Source organism: Poromitra crassiceps (genome assembly GCF_964638095.1).
Source record: "Poromitra crassiceps genome assembly, chromosome: 30".
Classification (NCBI taxonomy): Eukaryota; Metazoa; Chordata; class Actinopteri; order Beryciformes; family Melamphaidae; genus Poromitra; species Poromitra crassiceps.
Window position 1 is genome coordinate 14,966,608 of NC_139652.1, and position 26,849 is coordinate 14,993,456.

A 26,849-nucleotide genomic window follows, 5' to 3' on the forward strand; every position below is an offset into this window, starting at 1 on the left:
GTCACTAGTGTAAATGCCTTGACGTAAACACAATGTACATTGTACATAATATGCTTGATAATGCTACAAACTCCACCTTCTGGGTCACATAAGCACAGGTGATCACCTGTAATAAACAATATACAAGTGAAAAGCTCACATCTACAAGCTATTCCATATTATATGCAGGTATGTCAAACACACATTATGCCTCACCAGACTCTTCTTAAGCCTCCACATGTCACCCCTGCTGATATACTGGTCTTTGAAGGTCAGCTCCACGAGGTCCAGCGTTAACGCGGTTCGCGGTCTTAAAGGGATACACACACAAATGAGGGATATACACGCAAATGCTGCATCAGGTATCAATGGGTTAAGTTTCTATAAAGGTTTGTAATTGTATGTATATGCAAGTCTGCCCTGATTCCTTCTCTTTTATGGAGAGGTGGTCTTGCTAAAACCTATTCAAAAATCTTATCAATTTGGCATATATATGATCAAAATAGCACTCATTTAAACAAGATGTCAACCTTTAGAATAGTTCCACCTGTTATTCTCATAATCTTCTTATTTAGATTAAGATGGTGAATCTCATTGTGCCGAATTGTCCAGTGAGCCCTAACGATTACATTAGAGGTCCCCAGTCATGTTCTATGAGAAGCACGGTCACTTAAAACTGCTAGATTTGTTGAATGGAGTTCGACATAATGTACCATCTTCTCTCCATACAGGACAGTATCGGGGCAGTCAGAAAAGCTTTTAACCCTAGTCAGCACAACTATGGTTAGTTACTCAATCAAAATGTGACAAATGAACAGCATAAAAAAGATTGTTAACTTTTACCTGAACAAGCAGCCAGTAACGTTAGCTAGCTAACTGTCCCGTTGTTGACATTTCCTAGCCTAGCATGCTGAGACAAGAACTAATAATAACTAAACTAATACTGTCTAACCATGAACAACTAACAACACTACCCACGAACCTCAGTTAAGTAAGTTACTAAAAATGTCTGGAACTTTGTTGTTTTGGAAAGGCAAACAAAAATACGTCTGCTTCGCATGACGAAAAGTAGACAGGAGTACGCTAGGCTAGGCTAACAACTAGCCTAGCATAACACATCCGAGCACACAGGCAGCACAAAGCCAGCACCAAGAGACTGAAGAAACTCACTGACTTTAAACTGCTTACCGCTACAACTTTTAACCAGGACTTTTATCAGGAACTACTAGATACTCAGATAAACACAAAGAAAGTGAAAGGCAGATAGGGCCGAGACGAGTGGAAAGTAGCAGCAAAGCAGCCTTTAGTTACTGTCGGCAGCTGCCGAGAAGAGCCTGGTGACGCGAGGTAGTCGGCAGCAGTGTACTGGAATGTCAGAACAGGGAAGGGAGGGGCAGGGCGCGCGCCGCGGGCCCGGGCTGGGGTACAGAGAAATCACTAGAATGATTATTATTATGAATGATAGTGACGTCACTAGAACTATGCTCTCGCACAAATCCATGTGCTCTCGTCTACGAGAGTTCATGGGGGAGGGGGGGGGGGGGTTCATGGGGGTAACATTAAAACACTTTCATCTATTTATTTGAAGCTTAGCCTATGTTTAATATAACCATCCAAGATTGTAACAACATATACAAAATTAAGAAATGCATAATAGGGCCCCTTTAAAGAAAACATACTTTATTGATGAAAGCTCAGCCCCATGTGTCCTTACTGTATATAAAGCTGCATTACAGTTACTGTAAAAATTGACCCTCATCAAAGATCCCCCCCACGGTGACGTTTGTATCCCTGGGTTCATTTTAAAGTCTAAGATGAACCCAGGGATACAAACGTCACCTAGTGATGTCACCAGTGATGTCATAAATCACTGATGGTGTCTATGGCTTTCCGGCAGACTGGATGCCTGAAGGAGAGAGGGGGAGAACAAGGGGAGGGGAGAGGGGGGGAGAAGAAGAGGAGGGGAGAGGGGGAGGGGCGGGGGGAACCAGAGGAGAGAGGGGGAGAGGAGAGAGGGGGAGAAGAGGAGGAGGGGAGAGGAGAGAGGGGGAGAAGAAGAGGAGGGGAGAGGGGGAGGGGAGGAGAGGAGTGGGGTGGGCGGGGGGAACCAGAGGAGAGGGGAGGAGAGAGGGGGAGAAGAGGAGAGGGGAGGAGAGAGGGGGAGGAGAGGATAGAGGGGGAGAAGAAGAGGAGGGGAGAGGGGTGGGGGGAACCAGAGGAGAGAGGGGGAGAACAAGGGGAGGGGAGAGGGGGAGAGGAGAGAGGAGGAGGAGGGGAGAGGGGGAGAAGAAGAGGAGGGGGGTGGGCAGGGGGAACCAGAGGAGAGGGGAGGAGAGGAGAGAGGGGGAGAGGAGAGGAGAGAGGGGGAGAAGAAGAGGAGGGGAGAGGGGGAGAGGAGAGGAGAGGAGAGAGGGGGAGAAGAGGAGAGGAGAGAGGGGCAGAGGAGAGAGGGGGAGAAGAAGAGGAGGGGAGAGGGGGAGGGGAGGAGAGGAGTGGGGTGGGCGGGGGGAACCAGAGGAGAGGGGAGGAGAGGAGAGAGGGGGAGAAGAGGAGGAGGGGAGAGGCAGAGATGGGCAGTATTTGAAATACTTGTATTTGAAATACGTATTTCAACTACTTTTTTGTATTTTGTAATTTGTATTTGGCTGGGCAGAGAAAAATGAGATGTAATTTGTATCAAGATACTTTCAGATCTTGTATTTTGTGTATTTCAAATACATAAAATACATTTTTCTTTTTATTCTCAAATTGACACATGTAAACATTGACACAGGTTTAAACTAAAGATGGAGAAATTAGTTGTACTAAAAACAACTAAGTGAACTAAACTGAAACCTGATATGAATAAACAGAGAAATTACTTGTACTAAAAAACAACTAACTGGACTGAACTGAAACCTGATTTGAATAGGAGAAATTAGTTGTACTAAAAACAACTAAGTGAACTTAACTGAACTAAAACCTGATATGAAAAGATGGAGAAATAAGGTGTATTGAAAAACAACTAACTGAACTGAAACCTGATGTGAAAAGATGGAGAAATTAGTTGTACTAAAAACAACTAAGTGAACTAAACTGAAACCTGATATGAATAGATTGAGAAATAAGTTGAAAAAACAACTAACTGAACTAAACAGAAACCTGATATGATTCAGAATAGATAGAGAAATAAGTTGTACTGAAAAACAACCAACTGAACTAAACTGAAAGCTGATATGATTCAGAATAGATTGAGAAAGAAGTTGTATTGAAAAACTAACTAACTGAACTACACTGAAACCTGATGTGAATAGCTGAAGAAATAAGTTGTACTGAAAAACAATTAACTGTCATAAACCTGATTTGAATAGATGGAGAAATTAGTTATACTGAAAAACTATAACTGAACACCAAAGTACCCTAATGAAAATCAAAAATGTCTTTCTGTTGCTACAAGGATGTCTGAGCTTCACTGTGCATATTGATGGCTGTGCAGATTTTGCCACTAGAATGGTGTTACCACTGCTGATAGTGGAAAGTTGTATTCAGTGAGTGATTGTTCTTTAGTAATTATGTTCTAGATAGCCAGGTTGTTTTGGATTTTGTTTATGAAGCAGAAGGAGGGGAAGTCATTTTAAGGATGTAAGGATTTGAACAAGAGTCCAATTTCATGGAAGGCCTTTTTTGTTTGAGATGCAGTTTCTCATCGTTCCTCTCAGCGATTCACAATTTCACAACCTTAGACAGGATGTGCATCAGGGCATTGAATTCCTGAAATGTAACCTTTTCTAGTTGTATAAATATGTTTGCACGTTAAATAAATACTGTGACGACAAGTTACTGACATGGTGGTGAATGTGAAGCTGTTTAAAGGGGACCTACTATGCCTTTTACCTATTTCAGTTATTTATATATTGTGTTATGATGTCAGATATCTATGGCTAAACATAGTCAAAGTTCCAAAACTTGAGGTTAACATGCAGAAATGCTGCCTTTAAGTCAAAAGCCCTCACAGAAGGTGATTAACAGCTGAGCTGAAGGAGAAATTAGTTCTACTGAAAAACAACTAAAACTAAAATGGAAGAACTGCAGTGTGTTAGGGAGTACACATACTGTGACAGAGGACTAAAGAGAGGATTTACTGTCTAAGGAAACCAGAAAATTTCACTTTTGAATAGCTGAAATCAGAGAATTAGGACATTTTCCTTAAAGAAATGTCTCTAAATGATTAATAGATCATCAAAATAGGCAATTAATTTAATATTTGGCAATTCATCTATGAATTGACTAATCGTTGCAGCTCTTTATAAGTTTTTCTAAAATGTATTTTCATGTATTTTCAAAATACAAAATACGTATTTGTATCTCAAATACATTTTCAGACAGGTATTTTGTATTTGTATTGTGATACATTTTTTGAGCAAGTATTTGTAATTTGTATCAAAATACTTTATGATGTATTTTCGCCCATCTCTGGGGAGAGGGGAGGAGAGAGGGGGAGAAGAAGAGGAGGGGAGAGGGGGAGAGGAGAGGAGAGAGGGGGAGAGGAGAGGAGAGAGGGGGAGAAGAGGAGAGGAGAGAGGGGGAGAAGAGAAGAGAAGAGGAGAGGAGAGGAGAGAGGGGGAGAAGAGGAGAGGAGAGAGGGAGGAGAGGAGTGGGGTGGGGCTTGAGATGACCTCTGGCTCGCCTGGGAAGCAGGCGAGAGCAGCCGAGTGCAGTCAGCCAATTAGAGGCAGAGAGGGGTGGGTCATGCCTTCGCCATCATGGGAAAAAAAAGATCGCGTCCCGGAGCTAGCCTGAGAGGCTAATAAAAGCTACATGTTACAGAGTAAGCTGACTATCAGTACGTTATTGCACGCATAGGCCTATCTTTACATTTAAACATTTACATAGCAAAAAATAAAAAATAAATAGAAATAGAAGTAGGCCTAGGCTATGTCAGTGTTTTCCCCTGAATAGCTGAGAAAGTGGACACTATCAATAGTTAGCACTGTGAAGCTGATACAATGGGCTACATGCACAACTCCACTACTTCCTGAAGTTAGTACAGCTTCTTTATTTCCTGTCATCACTATTGGATGAACTGATTAATGTCAGGTGTGCTGCAGTCACAACAATGATCAGGCACACCTGATTAATCAGTTCATCCAATAGTGTAGGACAGGAAATAAAGAAGCTGTACTAATTTCAGGAAGTAAAGAAGTTGTGCATGTAGCCAATTCAGGTGGTGGTAACGCAACATTTAAGGATGCCAACCGCCATAAAACCCAGAAGAAGAAGCTGAGAAAAAGGAAGTGCTGTGGGGTTGCAGCTGGTGAAAACCGTCTATACTTTATTGAATTATTCAGGGGTAAAATCAGAACATTCACCGTAATAACCTTTCCCTCTCACGCACTGATCCTTAATTAATTACGGTATTATTATTATTGTCGTCGTCATCATCATCATCATCATCATCATCATACTGTATCTGTCTGTTTTAGGCTGCTCCAGTAGGGGTCGCTGTAATCATTCTACTGAATCCACATCTCTGTTTACGGAAGTCCAAGTGACGTGTCAGTGTTACCAAAGCATTGTGGGAACGAAAGCGGAGCTGGCAATGGTGAAGGCTGCTGATCGTGAGACCCACAGCTGAATTTAGCAAATATATTCGCTATTGAACAGCCTTTAGGCACCGAATTTGACCGAATGATGCAACTACACAAAGCTAATGTCGATGGGCTTTGAAGAAGGGAAACCTATGCTGGTGTCATCGCTGCTCTTTTGCGCACTGGCGCCCAAGAAGAAAGCAGCAAAGTGGGATATTGTGTCAATGGACCGCCGCGGCGTTTCTATTTTCTTTTCCAAGCGAGGCGAATAAGTAGGCACGGATTATATTTACGGCGGGGGGGATTTCGCTCCCCGCATTCATTATCGTTTGAAGTTCCGTGAGATTTGAGTCGAAGACACCGTCAAAGATGTCGACCAGCAGTCCAGAAGCGGTGAAGAAATTGCTGGAGAACATGCAGACGGATCTGCGGTCCCTGTCGATGGAGTGCAAGAAGAAATTCCCCCCAGTCAAAGAGGTTAGCCCCGGCTAGTTAGCTTTGCTTTGGATACAGCTTTTCGTCTCATTCATTCATATGATCGTATAGTCATGTCATCACTGCTTTTAGATGTTGCCTTTTGAGCCTGGCTAGTGGCTCTACTGTCCCCAAAGCGGTGGTGGTGGTGGTGGGCCATGTGATGCGGGCGGCTGTCCGCCTCTGCTGCTCTGCTCTTCACCCCACAACACCACCCCTCATGATGGAAGGCAAAACTAAAGTTGTGTCAGCTGCTGCAAACATACCGACTATGCGTGTGAATAAGTGATTAAACAGCTGTTTAATGTCCTGCCATCGTGGCACAATCTTTTGATTTGCATGCATTCATGTTTTGGGCAGCGTTAAATCCAGCTCCGTTGGAGCTAAGTCTGTGGAATAGAGTTTACCCACGTTTTTAGGCTGCATGCATGATGAGGCAAATTGTTGGCATTGTTTAAACAATAACTAACTAGGGCCAAGCTGGTGAAATATAATTTATGTGAAGATAGGGTAAGGATGACTTCCTTAAAAATTCTGATTTTTTTTGGTACATATTGTTGGATGCCTGCTTTATGATGATCAGAAGTCATAGCTACTGTATTTTTTTTTATTATCTTTTATGCATACCAATGCATCACTGATTGTAAGTGATGTAGTGATTGTTAGTGTAAGTTCTGTGTTAGCATTTGTTGAGGCAGTGTTTCCTCTAGGCTATATGTAGCTGTGGTGCGCGACCACAGCAACAAGAGAACATGTGTGAAATTGTGTCACTCTATTATGTAAAATTAGGGATGCATCAATTTCAATATCAAGTTCCTTAATCGATTAATTGGTCATGTTAACGATCAATTAATCAATTAATCATTATATTAAAAAACAGCTTTTAACATACAAAATACAAAATGCAGGGTTTGACACCTGTATTTAGGCCCAACAAGTTGATCAACCAACTAAAGTTCCTGCATTAGCTGTCATTGTGCTTGTGGACGTGACATGATTTCAACATTGTATTACAATGTTTACAATGTATACTGACACCGGTCGTGTGAACTCACATTTCATTTCTGCTAGAACAAAATGAAACGTGAGATCACGTGACCGGCTGGTTTACCAGGCTACTTTCTGCCTGCTAGTAGGGCTGGGCGATATGGCCTCTAAAGAATATCGCGATGTTTTTCGGCTATATCGCGATACACGATATATATCTCGATATTTTTGAAATCTCTCATAAATGCTCAATTTAACCCTTCAGGGTTCATACACGTTTTGACCAATGGATTTCCATGACTTTTCCATAAGTTCTTAACCTGTATTTTATGCACACCTGGGGTAAAAACTAAGAAGAAAGGGCAGATAGTGAGCAAAGATGGATGATTTAATATTCCATAGCTCTGACCTACGCAAATCTGACATCACTATTCTGATATAGCCTAATATGATTGTTTTAGTAGTGTATCACTCAATAGTCAATACAAAAAATAATGGCTTTTATAGAACCGAAAGCCTAGCTGCTTAGTCTGCAGATAAAACATAAAAAATTACATTTAGACTCTTATTGGCATGACGGCAACATATGTGCGCATTCGTTTTCCTGATAGATCATGACAGCCCTGCAGCTAGCTACGTTAGCTTGCATGTAACGTTAACGTTAGTTGCTTTTGGAGACCGGAGACACAAACCCTGGACGTTTAATTTTGAGTAATGCATGAGGTTCTCTATGGTTTACGCCAGCTCTGGGAGTATGAAGTGCTTTAAATGCGGGGATTTTGGTCACAATAAGCTTGTGGAGCGCTGCTTGCTCTAGGTAGCCACAACCAGCTAGCTAACGTTAGCCCCCATCACAACAGCTAACGTTAACGCCAAACAAATCCGCTGCCTCCTCCCCATGTTGGTTTAGCGTAACGCCAGCTCAGACTTTCCCCTAATCTCAGAAACCTTGCGGGACATGTATTGCAAATCGCAATAGTGGTTGTTTTGTTATAATTTAACTGTCAACAGCCACAGTGGAGGCGGCCATGTTTCGCTAGCTGCGCCTCCTTGGGTTGGTGCGGACCATAGGTGCGGACGCGTGATTTCGAATCGCACATAGGTTAAGGACGGGTGTGTCTGACGCGGTTTGACGCGTTTGACGTATCCATGTGATTCCCCCTCCCTTCCTGAGTGTGACAGAGATCTCCCTTGAGAGAGAGAGCTGACAAGAGGAAACGTGAAGCGAGTCATGCCGGCGGCTTAAGTTATAAACAATGCGTGACAATTATACTCGAATGTTCGCGATATAGTCATTTCTACATCTCACGTGGCACAAGCCGCGATACATCGAGTATATTCGATATATCGCCCAACCCTACCTGCTAGCGTGGCTTTCTTCTTCCTCTGTATGAGCAGTGAAAGTTAAATTTGGCCCCTGTGCTGTTAAATCGTTTCAGCAAAGAAAATACAAATGAGAAAATAGCCTACATTGTCGATTAATCTGTTAACATATAGTTTGATCGATCAAATTCTTATCGATCGATTAATCATTAACATCCCTATCTAAAACAGAAAAAATATAGGCCTAAACAACGACCGATGTGGGCCAAATACAATTGTCGCCCAAAAGCACCACAGCTGCACAAAAATGACAGAAGAGTCACTGTGAGGATATTGTCCTCAAAGACCCACGTATAGAGACGTGATCTCACAACAAGCCCTCCAGTATTGACATGGCATCAGAGCCATTTCATACAAATTCTTGTCCTCTGGAAAGAGTTGCTGCTGGTTGCTGCTGACTGACTGACTGACTGACTCCATTGTCTTGCTGATATTACTGACCACGACAGCATGGCCTGGTCCGAGCCTGAGCACAGAGTAGTACAGTAGTAGAGTGAGGTGTGAATTGTGATGTCAGGGTTTTTTACACCAGGCGTGTATCATCTAACTTACAAGTAGAAGACAACAGTCATTACTCCACTTCCCCAAACACCGTTCACATCACAACCCATTCTGTTACGGGATCTGCTAGCTGCAATTAGCATGCAGCGGTATACAAGGGTGGGTCAGAGAGTTCATTGGCATCGGGTATTTACTACATTCTCCTTTGAGCCTTCATTTAGGCCAAGAGATAAGAGTCTGATTGTCATGGTGTTGTTGATATATAAGAGACGCATAGACATAACTTCCATTCTGTCTGTTCTCCGGTTTGTCCCAGATTTGCTGTGTCGACATCTCGATGCTACTGTGCCATGGCATCCACTACAGAGTGCAGCTAGTGTTTTGCCAAAGTTATGTAATTGAACAGACAGCGTTTCAGTCCGAGGCTTTGGCTTTCCCTCCAATGTGCAGGTATAGGAAGCTCACTGTTCACCTGCATGCGTAGCCATTAGCCCAAATGTTCTACTGTATGTGAGGCTTGTGGGGGGTTCCTGAATTGAAGTATTATAGTCGGCTTTCTCACCGTGGCAGTAGAAATCAGGCTATTCCGGCTGAGTTTGTTTTTCCTCGGCTGTTTCCTTGCAGAAAGGCGCCAATAAAACATGAGAGGACAATAGCTCATACAGTGCTGCTCCTGCTCGCGGGTTCTTTTCGCTCTCTGTCACCGTCAACTGAATTGATACCTTGAGTTGAGCGCCAGAGGCTCCAGTGCGAGCTATATCATATATTCACCATAAAAGCATCCATTTTCACAGTCGGTCGGGGGTCCTCCCTTCCCATGGATCTTTGCTGGCCCCAGGGGCTTCATGAGGGCTTCACACGCAACTTGATGCATTGCCTGGTCCTTACCACCAGGGGCTTCATGAGACTTTGATGTCGCCACTCGCCAGCCCAGCACCCTGGCTGGGGTCAGTCATTCTTTGGCTTTGGGTGCAACCTTTTTCAAATGGAGCGGTCAGTCACAGCTGTCGTTTCCTCGGGTGTTAGTGCCCACTGCCCAACAAAAACACTGAGCACCGATGGCCATCGTTTGAATCGCAAATGATTTAGGCTTGTTGTGGCACACAAGCTTAGCAATATTTTTTAAGTCGTCCTTTCTAGACCCGTACAAGACCGTTGGGAGACGTCTGCCTGATTACATTTTGTTCTATGCAAGGATTTCATTTGATTGAACAAATCACATTGATGTTGTATGGTAGATTGCTCTTACTGCTTTAACCTGCTTTGTTGCTGCTTCCACTCTATTCGCATCCCTGTCATTCCCACAGTCTAAGGATTTAACATTTTTAAATTGAATTAGATGCTCAGAATTGTCAAATTAATTACTATATACTCCCAGATGTATTAGTAAGTACTTGAAAACATTTTTTGTTATTGCAAAAGCCAAGAATGAGAATGCCCCTGCGCAGCCAGTCTCCACCCCACCCCCTCTCCACCCCACCCCCTCTCCCATGTTGCCAGACCACCTCCCACAGTGACATTGCAGCACACCACCACCACCCTCTCTGTCTGCTTCATCTGGCTTAAGAAGAATCCCAGTGATCTTTCTATATCATAGCTTCACACTGAAGAATCAGTCAGTGGAAAGCACAGGAGCGTCTCTGTGTTTGTCGTGCTCTGATTACTTTTGCCTGGCTGAGAAAACATCACACGCAAGCCACCTCTGACTCTGTCCATGAGTTACGGTGCTGTCAGCTGTAGCTCAGCCACCTCTGATTCTGTCCATGAGTTACGGTGCTGTCAGCTGTTAGCTCGGAGCGAAGCGCGGAGACCTGCACAATTAATGACAGCATTACGGGCAACCTTTGGATGGCTCGCTTAGCAGTTAGCGGCACAACCCGCTTTGCTACGCAGATCATGTACACACAAAACAACGGGGAACACGGACAGAAAACGTGATGATCTGACACTATTATAGAGGTTTTGAGTGACTGAGAGTTTAGGCTATTTTCAAATGCAAAGTCAGTGCCCAAAAAAAAAACCCTGCTGAGTTTGGAGACTGTCACAGCATGAGAAAATCCAGTGATGAGCTTTTCAAAGGGCATTTAGACAGGGGGTCAATCCCTCTTTAGAGGATCTCCCCACTAAACAAAGCAGTGGAGAAGAACTGAAAGCACTGGGCATGTCCTGATGTGGCCATGTCCTGCCACACTTTGCTGAAGGATGAACCTTAACAGTGGCTACTGTTCTGTACAACACACAGAGACTCCTAGTACTTAACGACCCGTGCTGCTGGGAGCTGAGATTTAAATTAGATTAAATTTTAATTAAAAAAAAAATTAAATTAGATGAAAATGTCATGTTAAACAGATCAGATACCCACATCAACACATTAGATGAAAATGTCATGTTAAACAGATCAGATACCAACATCAACACATTAGATGAAAATGTCATGTTAAACAGATCAGATACATCAACACATTAGATGAAAATGTCATGTGAAACAGATCAGATACATCAACACATTAGATGAAAATGTCATGCTAAACAGATCAGATACCCACATCAACACATTAGATGAAAATGTCATGTTAAACAGATCAGATACCAACATCAACACATTAGATGAAAATGTCATGTTAAACAGATCAGATACCAACATCAACACATTAGATGAAAATGTCATGTTAAACAGATCAGATACCAACATCAACACATTAGATGAAAATGTCATGTTAAACAGATCAGATACCAACATCAACACATTAGATGAAAATGTCATGTTAAACAGATCAGATACCAACATCAACACATTAGATGAAAATGTCATGTTAAACAGGGCTGTCGCTTTTCTGTAATGCATCTCCAATGTGCCACAACATAACGAAGAGTCTCATTTTCTTCTTGCATTTTGTCAGAACATAACACCAGTGTCATTATTATAGAGGCATTGGTGACATTAGCATAATGATTTTCATATGTGTTTGTGTGGCATTTCTGAGGAAATGACAATTTTCAAGTCGGCACAAAATGATTACCGTACTTGGTAATGGAAAAACATGAGGAAAGAGTCATGTCTGAGATAGCTAGGCTATTTAGTGAAGGCGAGCAGTGATTCTCAAGTTCATATCAAGGACCCTCATTCAGTCCACATAGGACCACGGACCCCAGTCTGACGTCATTTTGTTTCTCGCACACAAATCTGAGAAAATGTGTATTGTTAGATAATAGGGTTGGCGCGATGGACGATGGCATCGACCCCCATCGACCCCTGAGCCTTCTATATCGGACAATCGTGATTAATTAACTGTTCTAAAATTTTACAGATTTAATAATGAAAAAGGCCAACTGCACTCACCCGCGACGCGCGGGTGGAATTAAACCAACACCGCCGGTCGGAGAGGGGAGGAGGGGGGAGGGGAGGGGAGACATATAGCAGAAGTCGGCTGTATTGTTGTGATCTTGAGACAAAGAAGAAACTTAACATTCTTTCCTGTTCCCAACTCAATGTGACTAACTTTATGTCTTCAACTTTGAATTCATTCTACCCACCTGTTTCCATGAAGTCCATCCATTGCTGCCTGCCCGTGTTGAGTTTCTTTAACGTTAGCCAGTAATTCTGCCCGTTTTCTGCCAGATAGTTTAATTCAACACATACGTTGTTGGTCAGGATCTATTCTGTATGAAACGTTAACGTTGTTTTGTGCCTTTCAATATTGCTGGTAGTGATAGCCTACTAGCCTACTGTTTGAGTCGCGCCTGACTCTGTGACATGACATGCTTGTGAATGCGCATTCATTGCAGCGGTGCCGGGGCCTGGCAGCCAAACAGCACCGCAACGACTTGATAAATCATGATGATGCCATCGTCCACCGTAATGGTTCAGTGTGGAACCATCGTGATGGTTATTTGGCTCACATCGCACAACCCTATTAGATAATATGATATTGTCCAGAATTCCATGACCATCAGTATGGTACAGACAGAGACAGTGAAAGTATGATGAAAACAGCCACTCATCTACATGATCTGTAATTGTGTTAACTTCTTTTAAATGAAATACAGCTGAAGTCACAATGCATTAATTTGCTGAGGACCCCCTGGAACCCTCTCAAGGATCCCTACTAGTGGTCCCCGGAGCCCAGGGTGAGAACCACTGAAGTAGAGGCAGGATGGTCATAGGGCTGCACAATTCATCGTATTTTCATCGTCATCGCAATATGAACATGCGCAATAAACACATCGCAAAGACTGCCTGAAACGCAATGAATAACAAAAGTGGTTTTATTTACATGCGTCATGCATTCCCACTCAGCATCTGATCATTTTGTGTTGTGTTGTAAATGCAGCGTACACCTTTCCCTTGCAACAGTGCGCTCCGCCCCTCTGCCAAAGCCCAAGCACGCTGTGTGTAGTTTCAGCTAGAGTCAGTGTGTATTTCATTTCTTTACTCAGTGGGCATATAGGCTATGTTTGGGGTTTATGTTAGCATCATTAAAGCAGAAAGACATAGGAACTGTATAGCTAATATGCATACTTTAATATTTATTTATTTATCGCAAGTCGTATCGTCATCGCTATATTGAACAATGTTATCGCACTTCGCAGATTTTCCTCATATCGTGCAGGCCTAGATGGTCAGGGTCCAGATGTCTGTAGGGGGGAAATAGTTTCAGGTAAGATGTTGCTACTCGGTCTCCTTTTCCCAGAAGAAACCCACCCGTGTCGGACCTTTTTTTTAGAAGGTAGCCTAGAAGGTAGGCTACTGAACAGGGATCCCAAAGAAGTAAGATAGTGAATACAGTGGCCAATGACCTCATCAGGCCAGTCACTTCCCTCACCCTGTGGTCAACTTCAGTGCTGACGCAGCTTTCAGACGGGAGTGATGTCTGCACTTTACTGTGGAAACTCTCAAACAGGAAGTAGGTGGAAAAACGCGTAGACGTGCAAAAATTTCACCCTAGTCTCTCTCTCCGTTGGGCCTGGGACTCGCTCATTAACTAGGAGGCCAATGTCACAAGGTTTTCTTTGTCATTAGCTTCAATATTCGTCAGAGACGCATGGTTTCACTCAAGGCTGAAGGAAATCCAAACGGTCTGCTTCTAATTAGAATCATTTATTTATTTTACGGGATCCTCTCTTATGGGATTTAATCACTGGGCTCCTGCGATAGTGGGGAAAGATGTCTGTGTAAAGGGCTTGTGTAGATAGGTTTTTCAAGAGCATTTCTCATTAAAGCATGTTTTAAATGGTATAGCCTAGCTCCCTAGTCTCTACACAGACTAGCCTAAGCCTACCTGTCATCGAAGAGGTCACCTGCAGCCCAGTAGTGTGAGTTCACTGTCTGCTCAATTGAAGGCACTTTGGTAGTAATGGTGGGTACTGGGCACTGTTTACACTGCCAATCAAACGTTTAGACACACCTGCTTGAATGAACTGATGTTTTTCATGATCTTAAATGCTATTGCTTATGCTTGAATTTGCTTTTCCATCAAGGGCCAAGGCAAAGGGCGGCTACTTTAGAGAATGTCAAATATAAGATATCAGTTTTGTGTTCCGTTGAACACTTTTTGGTCTATGCATAATTCCATCTGTGGTAGTTTTGATGTCTTTACTACTATTATTCGAAAAACATGAAAAATAGCAACAAAAATAAAGCAAAATGTGTGTGTCCAAACTTTTGATTACTACGTAGTGTGCATAATAGCAGCCACAATAGCCAGCTGGATAGTTTCGGTAACCCGACTCTGCCAGATGGGGGCGGTATTGTTTTCACAACAATACCGCCCCCATCTGGCAGAGTCGGGTTATCCTCTCGGTGCCCTATTTGTATTGAGCCTGCAAGCCTTTGGGCCTCTCTGTAGGGCCAACCTGATGCGTACAAAAGAGCTCACAACAATGGCAGTGTAGCTTTGCCCTCACCACCACCAGCTGCAGCTGCAGCAAAGCAAAGAGGATGTTATTTATCGCACTAACTCACCATCATAACCACCCTGAATATGATCACCTAAAGTGAACCCCTCGTCGTCAGTAGGGGTTAGGCTTGTCAAAAGTATCGATAGTATCGAAAAGTATTGATACTGAAAATTTGAATCGGATACAATACTCATTTGCAACAGGTATCGATAGTATCGAAAGTATCAATACTACAAAACATTAATGGATACAATACTCATTTGCAACAGTTTTGATACTATCAGTGCTTTCTTTTAATGAAAAATCACTGATTTTCCCCTCCCTATCATTGGGTATCTGTTGCTTCAACAAGCTAAACGTGTTCTGGTGGTAATATGCTGTCCAAGTTCAAAGTTTGATCAGGTCTAGATTATGGAGAAGTGTGCGTCTGTCCGTCCATCTGTCTAACTTTATTTTTATGCCTCTTGATGTATCGTCATCCCCCCTTCCCGTGGTATCGAAAATGGTATCGAGTATCGATATTTTCCTGGGTATCGGTATCGAAGTAGAAATTCTAGTATCGTGACATCCCTAGTAGGGGTACATTCCTTAAGAAACACCCTTTCTTTTCATCACCTCACTCCTCTTTCAGTTTCCATTGTCAATTCTTTGAATACCTCACAAGGTCAGTTTGGCACGGCGAGCGCGTTTGATAAGCACAATGCCTGCTCTTGTTAGAACTATTTGAAAGGGAACCTCAAAGACTATTTATAACTTTGGTTGGAGAAAAACATTCGTGTTCCTCACCGCTTCTTGGTTCCACTGGCTGCAGATTATGTGCGTGGCAAATTCCAGTGATCCAGCCTGACAGCTGTGCAACACAGGGTGCAATTGATCTTCTGGGATACAGGCATGGCTGGAGCAAAACGGCTCCACTGACGCTAAGAACGCGGAACCCTAAGAACACGGAAATAAATGGTGCAATACCTTACCTGATTGTTTATACATGTAGCTTTACGGTATTTATACACATAAATAACTGTGTAATACCTCACCCGATTGTTTATACATGTAGCTTATTTATACACGTAAATAACTGCAATACCTGACCGAATTGTTACATATAGCTTATTTATTTTAAAGAACCGTATTAATAACTGCCTATATCAATAACTGCCTATATCCATATATACTGTACATCCCTTTCATACACACACTTTCATGTATGTTTTTCATAGAAATAGATGCTCTTTCATACACTTATTATTATTGCATTGTATAGTAGTTAATGTTTAATTATCCTTTGTGATTCTTGGTCTGTTTTAGCCTGAGCATACTTCTTCTTTCTCTTTTTCTTTTGTGTGAGAGTACATTGAGAGTTAAGCGAACCAGAGCCAATTTCCTTGTATGTGTAACATACTTGGCCAATTAAGCTGATTCTGATTCTGATTCTGATTCTGAAGAGGCGATCAGAAAGCCAGCAGCCTCTGAAGCAGAATGAGTCCATCCACACATGCATAATGAGTATCACTATCACCCCCACGGGCTGTGCCTCAGGCTCTGCTACAGAATGTTGTATGTCTACTTTCTAGATCCTACCTCCTGGTCTAGCTACATGTGGCCTTAACTGACCCTTTCTAAATCAGAGAGAAAATATTGGTTTTTCCAAGCAAACCACGGTACCACCCACCCCACCCCCCGTGTCCAGACTTGATATTTCCAGCACTATTCAGTCTCTCATAGCTAGATTCTCTTCATAACTGTATTAATGTCTCAGCCTCCGGGGGTATTAAAAGCAGGTTTGCAGTTATTGTGGGGGGGGAAATAGTTCTCTGTTCCCCTCTTTGGCCCATAAAGCGCACGCAAGCAACAAAGGAGAAGAGGGAGACTAGCATTTTTTGAAGATTAACTTTGAAAGCGCTGCCTGTGTGGCAATAGGCCCGTCCACAGTTTCTGTTACAGACCGGGCCCACTGACCAGCAGTTGCTTAGTAAGCCGTGGCTCAGGAGGTTATGATGGTTGACCTGTCCTTGTGCTCGGTCAAATTCTAAATGAGATTGATATGAAAGTATTGCTGCGCGGTGATGCAAACAGCACTCGGAACTAGAGGTCGACCGATATTGCTTTTTCAATGGCCGATGCCGATGCCGATCTTTAGAGAGCAGGGCGGCCGATGGCCGATATATAATGCCGATTATTTTTATTTTTTTCATTCGATAAAATACGATTAAAATAAACTCCTCAAAAAAAGTTTGGAAACGTTATTTTGCTCGATTATTTCTCCCCTTTAATAATACCAATTGGTATTGTATTTTATATACCGTAAATTCCGGACTATAAGCCGCACCGGTGTATAAGCCGCACCTGCAAAGTTGACTATTTTTGGCCCCGGTGCTTGGTAATGCACCAGGGGCCTTACATTCCCGCATGTCGCCAAGACTATTATGCACCCTTTCAGCAGACTAAATGGCGGCCGGCCACTAGAGGGCGCCGCTGCCCCACTAAGATTTGCCGTCATACCTTCCTCAGGGTATCAGCTGTTTCCCCAAAACAACGTGCCCAGGTCGCTTTGCAGAATGCAGCTTACGCGGCCCCTCCCCCTTGCTGCATGCCAGACGCACAGTAGAGAGGACCCTGTGTGTTTACAATAATGTGTGTGATAAAGCAGGAGAACGCAAGGACCCCCCTGAACTTTCCCCCATCTAAAAACGTTGGCTGTATGGGAATATTTCGCCGTTTGTAAAAATACAGATGGCCATAGCCTCAACGCAAGACTCATCCGAATGACTGATGAGTCTCGCGTTGAGCCTAGGATGGCCAAGGCTTAGATCTGCGTGAGCACGACCCGTCGTAATTTGTCAAATTCAAGGTACATTAAAACGTTGTCTTGCTTCAACATACATCGCATCGCATAAACCATTTCCACCCGCAGGTTTGAGGAGTAGCTAACATAAACGTCAGATAAATACTCTATAGGCTAACGTTACCTACTGAGGCAGCTAACATGGCTAATTAGCTAGCTAACGCGGTCCATCGATATACAGTCTGGTAGACAGATAAAGCAGTGTGTTCCTTCTGTTTTACACAATGTTAGCCAGTCTGCCTGGTCTCTTCTCTGTATATCCAGCTAAGAGAGGAGCTTGTGAAGATTGAACGAACATCCCCACAGTCAAAGCACTTCCCTGAGATATCTATATAAAAACGTTTATTGCTTTAATACCAAAAATAAAACCTCCAGTGTCTGTAAGCTAACGCTAACGCGTTAGCGATTAGCTATTGGCTGGTTGTTGTGTACACTTGTGTAGGCCCCATGTTATGGTTAGACCCGGGAGTTAACATTATAAAACACATTTCCTGGCATATGCAGGTAGTTGGAAAACCTGGTAAGTTCTGAAAATATGTGTCTATTATTGTGTTATTCCAGCTATCGTTATCGGTTGTTAGGTTAGAGTAATATGAAGCCGACAAAAACCGGCAAAACAGACAAGCGGTTAATGCTAGTCTGCTTCCATTAAAACCATTGTGTATTAAAATAAACGATAACGTAGCTGGAGTAACTAATAAAACACATTATTTTCTGAACTTACTTAAGTCTCCAACCAACTTCGCGCAGCTTTCTCAAAACAATGTCCTTTTTATTGCGGTCCATCGATATACAGTCTGGTAGACAGATCAAGCAGTGTCTTCCTTTTGTTTTACCAAGCAGTGTCTTCTCTATCTAAAACAGATCTATAAGGTGAAGAGCCTGTAGCCTGTAGATGATGGCTTGAGACTGGCTGCCACAGCTGTCAATCATCCCTTTTTATATGTCAAATACGTACTTAAAAACAAACTGATCAGAAAAATGACCACTTGCACAGGCATTAGCATGACAATAACTATCTAAAATGATACAACCCACCTTTGGAAAAAATGCGTGACGATACCATGCACCGGGGCTATGCCAGGTTTCGACCTGGCCTTGTTTTCTTATATAAGCCGCACCGGACTATAAGCCGCGGGTGTTTTAATGGTATTTTTTTTTTTTTTTTTTTTTTTGTGTTTTAATGTTTAATTACCATAAGGGTTCATGCACAGAGGGGATTGTCGGGAAAGAGATGGCTGTTTGAGGAAGCTCCCATTTATTAACATTTCAACAAAACAACATAACACAACACCACCTGTGTTGTTTTTTACAGTGCACACAGTGTCATACAGTGTCATACAGTGTGGTGAAAAGAGGGCAAGAGAGGAAATTAAAACTTATTATAGTTATATAGGATTTATAGTTAGAAAGAGTGCTAAAAAAGAGAGTTTTTTTTTTTTTTTTTGAAAAAATCCATAGATAAGCCGCACCGTTATATAAGCCGCAGGGGCCAAAAAAGCCCAAAAAACGGGAAAAAAGGTGCGGCTTATAGTCTGGAATTTACGGTAGTTGGAAAGCCTGATTAGTCACCTTTACAACGGGGTACAACTTGTAAGGATTGTGCATTCGTGGAATGAGAAACACACAGCTAAACGTGTGGGTAGCGCCCCCAAAAAATGTGCAATATTCTTCTGTTGGTATTTTTTTTTAAAGAAATCTAGTAGCCTAGATTTCCATTATCCATTCATGCACATTGAAAATCGAATATAACATTATACTGTAGGCCTACATCTAATATAAGATGTTATCTTAGCCAGTACAGTAACATGTTTTTGATTATTCTTTTTATTAAATAGAAAAATACATTGGGTTATGCGGTATAGATTTCAGTAGTGACTGGTAGGCTATAGCGAGAGAGCAGTATGTCAGAGAACTCATTCATGCACTGTTCTATACATTAACAATAATAATAATAATAATAATGTAACTGTTTAGATTTGCTGTCATTTGATGGGAGAAGTGTGTTTGCAGAAGATGGTGGTGACTGAGGAAACGTAACGTTACAGTAGGCCTGGCCTGGCCTGCCAATCTTTTTTTTTTTTTTTTTTTTTTGCAGGCCGATGCCGATTAATTACAAATGCCAATAATCCTCCCCAATTAATCGGCCGGCCGATTAATCGGTCGACCTCTACTCGGAACTCATTCAGTAAGTGGAGAGTGCGTGTTCTTTGGAGGACCTGTGGTCGTCTGTCTCAGATGTGGTTATATCTAGGGCTATCTTTATCGAATCTCGATTAATCTGTCACTTATTTTCTTGGCTAATTGATTAGACGTTTGGTCTCTAAAATGGCACAAAAGGGTGAAAAATGGTGATCACTTTTTCTCCAAAGCCCCAGCTGAGCTGACATCCTCAAATGTCTTGTTTTGTCCTGATTCACAGTCCACACAACCCAAAGAGAATCAGTTTACTGTCAAACTGTAGAAGACTGAAGAAACCAGAAAATATTCACATTTAAGAAGCCGGAATGAGAGTCTAAATGATTTCTCGATTATAAAAATTGTGGGCCATTAAGTTTCTGATGATCGACTACGGTAATCAATGAATCGATGAATCATTGCATCCCTTTTGTCACCGTGGATGTCCTCAAAGAAAGAATGTTAGTGATACACATTAGGGGTGGGAATCACCAGATGGCCACGATACGATACTAAAACGATACTTGAGTCACGATACGATAGTATTGCGATATCGCCGATATTGCGATATATTGAATATTGCGATATATTGAATATTGCGATATTTCGATATATTGCGATTTCTTACTTTTCAACTGCAAATTATGTCCCCAAAGGAAAAATTTGTCAACATCTGGTTTATATAAGAACAATTTTCCAGTCTGTACATCTGACTTCAACCATTTTATTGCAGCAACATTGTCAAGTAGACAGACCAACAACTTTCATAAAGTCATGTCATAGTTGCATGCACCTGACAAACTGAACTGTTTGTTACAGTCTACTTACAGTCCACCTTAACTGGATGTGTGTGTGGACTACTGTACGTAGGTCGTTTTTGAACAATGCAACTTCACTTCACTTGCACAAAACATCTTGTGCAGCCCATTCAGTAGTCTCGGCTCCCAGACGTTTGGTGAGCTGCGCCACCAAACGTCTGGGAATTTCACTGTCAGAAACTGTCTGTCCGAGCCTGGCGAGAACGGCCGGCAGCAGACACGCCTACATTTATTATTAGAATTTTATTTGGTAGCGGCAATGCCATTTATCATAGTCCTAACACAGAGCATGAAGCTGATATGCTCCAAACAAAATTTATAGCTGTGGTTTATTTTACAATCATTTTTCCTACCCGGAAGTGGTCCGCTTGCTACTGTGAAGTCATCAGCAGGCTCTGTAACGTTAGCCTCGGGAGTCGGGCTTATCGCTGGGCGAAAGACCTCTAGCCGCCGCCGGGGGCCGGATGAAACACGTCCTATTAACAGGTTATGTTTGTTTCTAAGTGATTAATATGTTTCTCCGCAAATGCGACGATGTTTTGCGAGACACCGGTTCTGCATGAGAACTGCCCCCAGAAAGCAGGCCCGCCCACAACACTCATGATTGGTTCTCCGATGCAAGGCTTCCAACAGCGCCACCTAACGTTATGCAAAGATTTAAATAGTAATATTCTCAGTCTTACAGGAGGGAAACGGATTAAGACTGAGGGCTGAGTCTACCCATTCAGTAACTGGGGAATTTGTAAATTACTGTTATGACAAAACTGTTACTGTTAAAACAAAATGAAAATATGCTACCGTTTGTTTACTGCTGGCCTTGGAACTAAGGTTTACAGCAGCCTGGTGGCCTGGCCTGGCATGGCATGACATGGCATGGCCTGCAAAAAAAAAAAAAATCAAAAAAAAAATCAAAATCGACACAATATCGTCAGGCACAATATCGCGATACTATGGTGTATCTATTTTTCCCCCCACCCCTAATACACATCACATTAGCCTACATAGTGTTTAATACTGTGCACACAGAGAAGCTGTTTATTAGACTGTAGAATGTCTTGTGGCCCTGCCCGCTCAGCTGTTGATTCACTCATTTACTTTCTATGCTTTCCTTTAACTGTGTGGGACTGGAATTATAAACTGTCTCTTGTAAACACTGCCTCCATTCCACTGCCTTATTTACCCTCGTCTGTGTTGACATTATAGGTCATTGACGTTATCACTGATTTAGAGAAGGGAGTTGAGTCACCAGCAGTCGTTTGTTACACTGTGCATGTCTGCTCCAGATGTAGTCAACACTCTATAATGGCTGTATGAAAAATGCATCAAGGTAATAATGTACTGTAGGCCTATGGGCTGTTTGCTTGGTTGCGGACATTGCTGCTACCGGTGTCAGTGATTTGCATATTGTGATTTAAGGCTACAATATGCAAAATAAATATATATACATGTATATATATATTAGGGGTGTCAAAAATAATCGATGATAAGATGCATCGCGATGCGGACGTGCACGATTCTGCATCAATTCACAAATGCCAAAAATCTATTATTATTATTTAGTTTTTTTAATAATCAAATAAAATATAATGGAAGTACATGCAGTTGTTTATTTTTTATTATGGATCATAATACAATGCAATTCCAAATGCACTTTTATTTTAAAAGTAGCCACACGGTGAGAAAAAAGAAAGTGAGAAAAAAGAAATCGTGTATTGGGGGAAAAAAAGTGATGCATCGATTTAAGATGCATCGATAATCGTAATCGAATCGAATCGTAGCCCTCTGAATCGTAATCGAATCGAATCGTGAGGCCAGTGAAGATGCACAGCCCTAATATATACCGTATGTATATTATCGCAAGGAATTCATAACAACAATAATGGCTGAAAGCAGTGGGCTAAGAATGGAAAGAACAGTGAAGCTAAAATGTGTGGCAGACAAGACCCGTTCAAAAACATGGCTGATTGCAAAATGGCATCGCTCTGCTTGACTGCCTGACCTGTTGTGGTCTGAACAGAGGCCGCTTACCTCAGGCAAGACAGACAGACAGCCCGTCGAGATGAGTGACAGCCCGTCAAGATGAGTGACAGCCCGTCGAGTTGAGTGACAGCCCGTCGAGATGAGTGACACGTTTTGCTGCGTGAACCTGATTGGCTGAGGAGGAGGCGGGTGGAGGGAGTAATAATAATACATGTCCTGCCTGAAGGTGAAAAGTTGCATATCGTAGCCTTAAGACAGGTTATTTTACAATATATGAAGAGCATGAGAGGAATAGAAGGCACAGAGAGTCAGAAGACGATGCCCGAGGCCAAAGAAAGAGTGGAAAAGTCAGTTTGTCTTTGTGCTGTGATATTATTTACTCATCCCCACCGCCAGAAAGAAAGAAATACAGACACCAGCAGATTACATAACATCATAAAATCTTCTCCTATGCCAAGTAACCATTGGAAAGCTCTCTCCATCTACACACAACCTCCTTGTCGCCTAACAGAACGACCGTTAATGGAAACTAGGGATGTCGACGGTTAACCGTTAACCGGTTAACCGCCGACAACGTCATTGGTCGGTTAAGCATGTCGGTCAAGGGGAGGTACGGTGGTGCAGTGGTAAGCACTATCGCCTCACAGCTCGAAGGTCGTGGGTTCGATTCCCACCTGGGCCGATGTGAACACTGAAGGAATGCGTGCCCGTCCGCATGTCCTCGAGTGCCCACCACCCGGGTGGGGGTCGGCAAAATGGCCTTTCTGTGTGGAGTTTGCATGTTCTCCCCGTGCCTCCCGGGGGTCTCCTTCATATAGGAACCCCCTTCACAAAAACATGCAACATCCTGGTTGCTTATATGGTTCCTCCTCTGATCGTTAAGGGCGCCTGTTCAGAGGGAGGGGAACTGGTTGGAATAGCGTGAACCTCCCACGTGCTATGTCCTACCGGTGAAGCTTCCTCGGGCAGGTGAAAAGAAGCGGCTGACTTGACTGCCCATGTCTCGGAGGAAGCATGGAATCAGTCTCGGCTCTCCCCAGATCGGCAGAGGATGGAGTAGCAACCAGGATTGAGTAATTCAAATGAGCACTAAACGGGGGATAAAAATGGGATAAAAAATCGGGAAAAAAACATAAAAAAAAAAAAAAAGCATGTCGGTCAAACGGTTAATTTGCATATTAAATTGGCATACAACGTGTTGCCAATATGGTGTTTTTTTCCCTCCTTCGCGGTAAGCAACAATGTTAACTAGCCTAAGTAGTTACTGTAGCAGCATTATATAGGAATTAAAAGCTCCTGCCACTGCCAGAACAACATTCATTTAGAGAAAGGCTTTTCCAAATGGAAAAGCAGTGTGCACTGTCCGCCTCTCCCCCCGTGTGCGAGATGTGCTCTGTGATAAACTCAGCTCCACACATGCGCCACACCCCCGCCTCCCCTCTGCTTTGACCAGACGGGAGAAGACGCCCTGCCCTGTGCAGACTACAGCGAGCCAGTCAGTCATGCTCCTTCTGTGTTCCAGCCGCTGTCATGAGACCATGAGGTTACTTTCAATGACGCGTTTCAAAACAAGCTGCGTCTTCCACATCGATTCACTGAGGAATCCACACTTTTACCGTAAATTGAGTTCTCTCCGGGTCTGTCTGTCTCTCAGGTGTAATAATCCCACAACGATTACAGCAAGAGTGAGAATGCTCTTCTAAACACATCGGCTATTAATATATAATTATTTCTCTGCATCTCATATTAGATCGGTAAAAAGTTTGGACAGCCTGCCTCATTTGTTCATCCTCCCGAGTCCCGCAATGCTGACAGCTGTCAGCGTGCGGACTTGCTGCACTCGTCGTCATGTCGTGCAGCCGGACACACAGAGAGCATAATAGCCACCTACAGCCCTCGTCGCAGATAAAGAGAGAGAGGGAGAAGCGTGGAGAGAGAAGCAAACAATTTTTTTGCAGATCTCAAAAGCAGGTAAACCACTGTTGAATAGTGAGAATGTCAGAAGGAGAGAGCAATAAGCGGTGTCTTGATGTGCTATTCAAAGTGGAAATTCGTTCAATTAGCGACACGTTTCGTTCTGAGCTTTTAAAATTAGTTTCTGCTGGTTTTATTAGACTATTTACGACACATGCAGTAAGATAATTCATTTAAGAATTGTGAGCGTGAGTATGGGTTTTTTCCCTCCGTATTTCCCCCTTCTGCAAATGCGTGCAGCTCCTATCATAGCCTATCCGAGGAATGTTTTTGTTTAGATGGCTGGAGGATTTAACTTGTCTTCTCGTTTTGTTAATGTGTTTTTTTCTGCTTGTAGATGTAAAAATAAACGCTTTCTACTGAAAAAAAATCAAGCATTTGGTAGGCCTAAGGTTTAATGGGGCACAGACAGTAAAATAGCGCATTTTAATCTTCTCGGTTAACCGACAGTTGTCGGCTAATGAGTGTCGGTTGTCGGTCAAGAAAAATTATGATTTTCGACATCCCTAATGGAAACGCGCCTGATTTGAATTTTAAGATTGTTAACTTTTCAAAAGGTCTTTTAGAATTAGCTCCACACCTGATAGGAAACAAGCTCCTTTCAGTATGTTGACAGACAGGCATGATGCGGTTGCTGTGTAGAGAGATGAAAAGGGTCTCTGTTGACTGCTACCCACTCAGGATCTCTTCTTCTCTCACACATTCACTGACTGACTCACACACACACACACACACTCTGACAATAACGCCTCCATGTGGTCCCCTCCTGCTGTCCCTCTCTATCCGTTTCTCTCACTGCTGCCCCCGCTGGGGAAATCACTACCTGGCACATCCCTCTCACGCTGCATCCCCATTCTGAAGCTTATATACCACCAGCAGCCCTCCTTCCCTCTGGGGCCAGGTCTGCCTGTCTCTCCCCCTAGTGGCCATTAGGGATGAAACCATAACCGGTTTAATGATAAATCGTGATAAAATTCCCTTATGGTAATCGTACCATTTCAAATTTTCATTATCTTTATAACGTGATTTGAAAAACACAGTAAATACTGTCCCATCATCAACCAAAGTAAGCAACAGTCTCCCAGGCGGAGACGTCCAGCCTTGTTGAAATGATTGCAGTGGGTTTATCAGTACTTCTTTGGGTCTTTTCAAATATAAAACGTGGCAAAAATGAACATTTTCACCACATTTTAACAATACGATGATAATTTTGTTCACTATTAATCGTGATGTGAAATGTTCATATCGTTTCATCTCTAGTGGCCATCGTTAGGAGAAGCTGTAAACTGCATCACAGTAGATCTAGAGGTGCTGAGAGCACACCAGGAGGAGCATGCTCTGATAAGGGTAACATCTAATGTGAACCTCTGTTCTGTTTCTTCTCTTTCTCTCCCAGGCGGCAGAGTCCGGCATTGTGAAGATCAAGACCATTGCAGCGAGGAATACAGACATCCTCGCAGGTGAGGAGCGGGAGGATGGATGGAGGGAGGGAGGGAGGGATGGGCGGGGGTTAACCATGAGAGAGAGAGAGAGAGAGAGAGAGAGAGAGAGAGAGAGAGAGAGAGAGAGAGAGAGAGAGAGAGAGAGAGAGAGAGAGAGAGAGAGAGAGAGAGAGAGAGAGAGAGAGAGAGAGAGAGATTGTTTGGGGGCATTGTAGGGGGGGGGGCCGGCCCCCTTGATCGGATCACACCCATTTCCGAACTCCACCTTCATTTTTATGTCAACTACACACCTGTAAAGTTTCCTGACTGCTTCTTGCACGGGTTTGTTTGACACTATCACGCTGACAAAATCTCTCCACAGACACCTGGGAAAGTACTCAAAACAACTTCTGGGGTAGTTCACACACAAGGCCACTTCGGCCTTTGATAAATACAAACTTATTGGGGCATTGTGGCCAAAATGCAGGGCCCCAAGCCCAAAAAACCAATGTTCATTAAAATCATTTTTTCAGCCATTTTTCCTCAACAAAATAAACATCCTAATAGAGAAATGAAGCACATGTAAGATGGCTCAGACTGCAAAGTTACTTACATGTCCAGTTTCACACAACAACCTAAGTGTGACCCAGGTTCTTTTCTGTAGCTCCAAATCATAGGTGTCCCCTAAACGGCTCACAGCGTCTGTCAGTTTACCGCGGTTCCCTAAAGGCCTCATTCATATACAGGCTACTGATAGTTTGTTTTGTTTATTTGCTGCATCGCATTTAAATGAGGAAATCCACAACTTTCTTTGAAGGGCACAACAGAACAGCCAGTTGAAAACAGG

The 26,849-nt window shown here is 42.9% G+C and overlaps 1 protein-coding gene across 2 annotated transcripts in view; it reads left to right on the top strand.

Moving 5' to 3' along the window:
* Nucleotides 1-5,564: 5,564 nt before the first annotated feature.
* Nucleotides 5,565-26,849, top strand: part of mon2 (MON2 homolog, regulator of endosome-to-Golgi trafficking) — an 86,259-nt gene continuing 64,974 nt past the window's right edge. For both annotated transcript variants that reach the window (XM_083663096.1, XM_083663097.1), the window contains exons 1-2: nt 5,565-6,023; nt 25,978-26,041. In XM_083663096.1, coding sequence (XP_083519222.1) covers nt 5,916-6,023; nt 25,978-26,041 — 172 coding nt within the window. In that variant the 5' untranslated portion in view covers nt 5,565-5,915. The remainder of the gene's footprint in view (nt 6,024-25,977; nt 26,042-26,849) is intronic.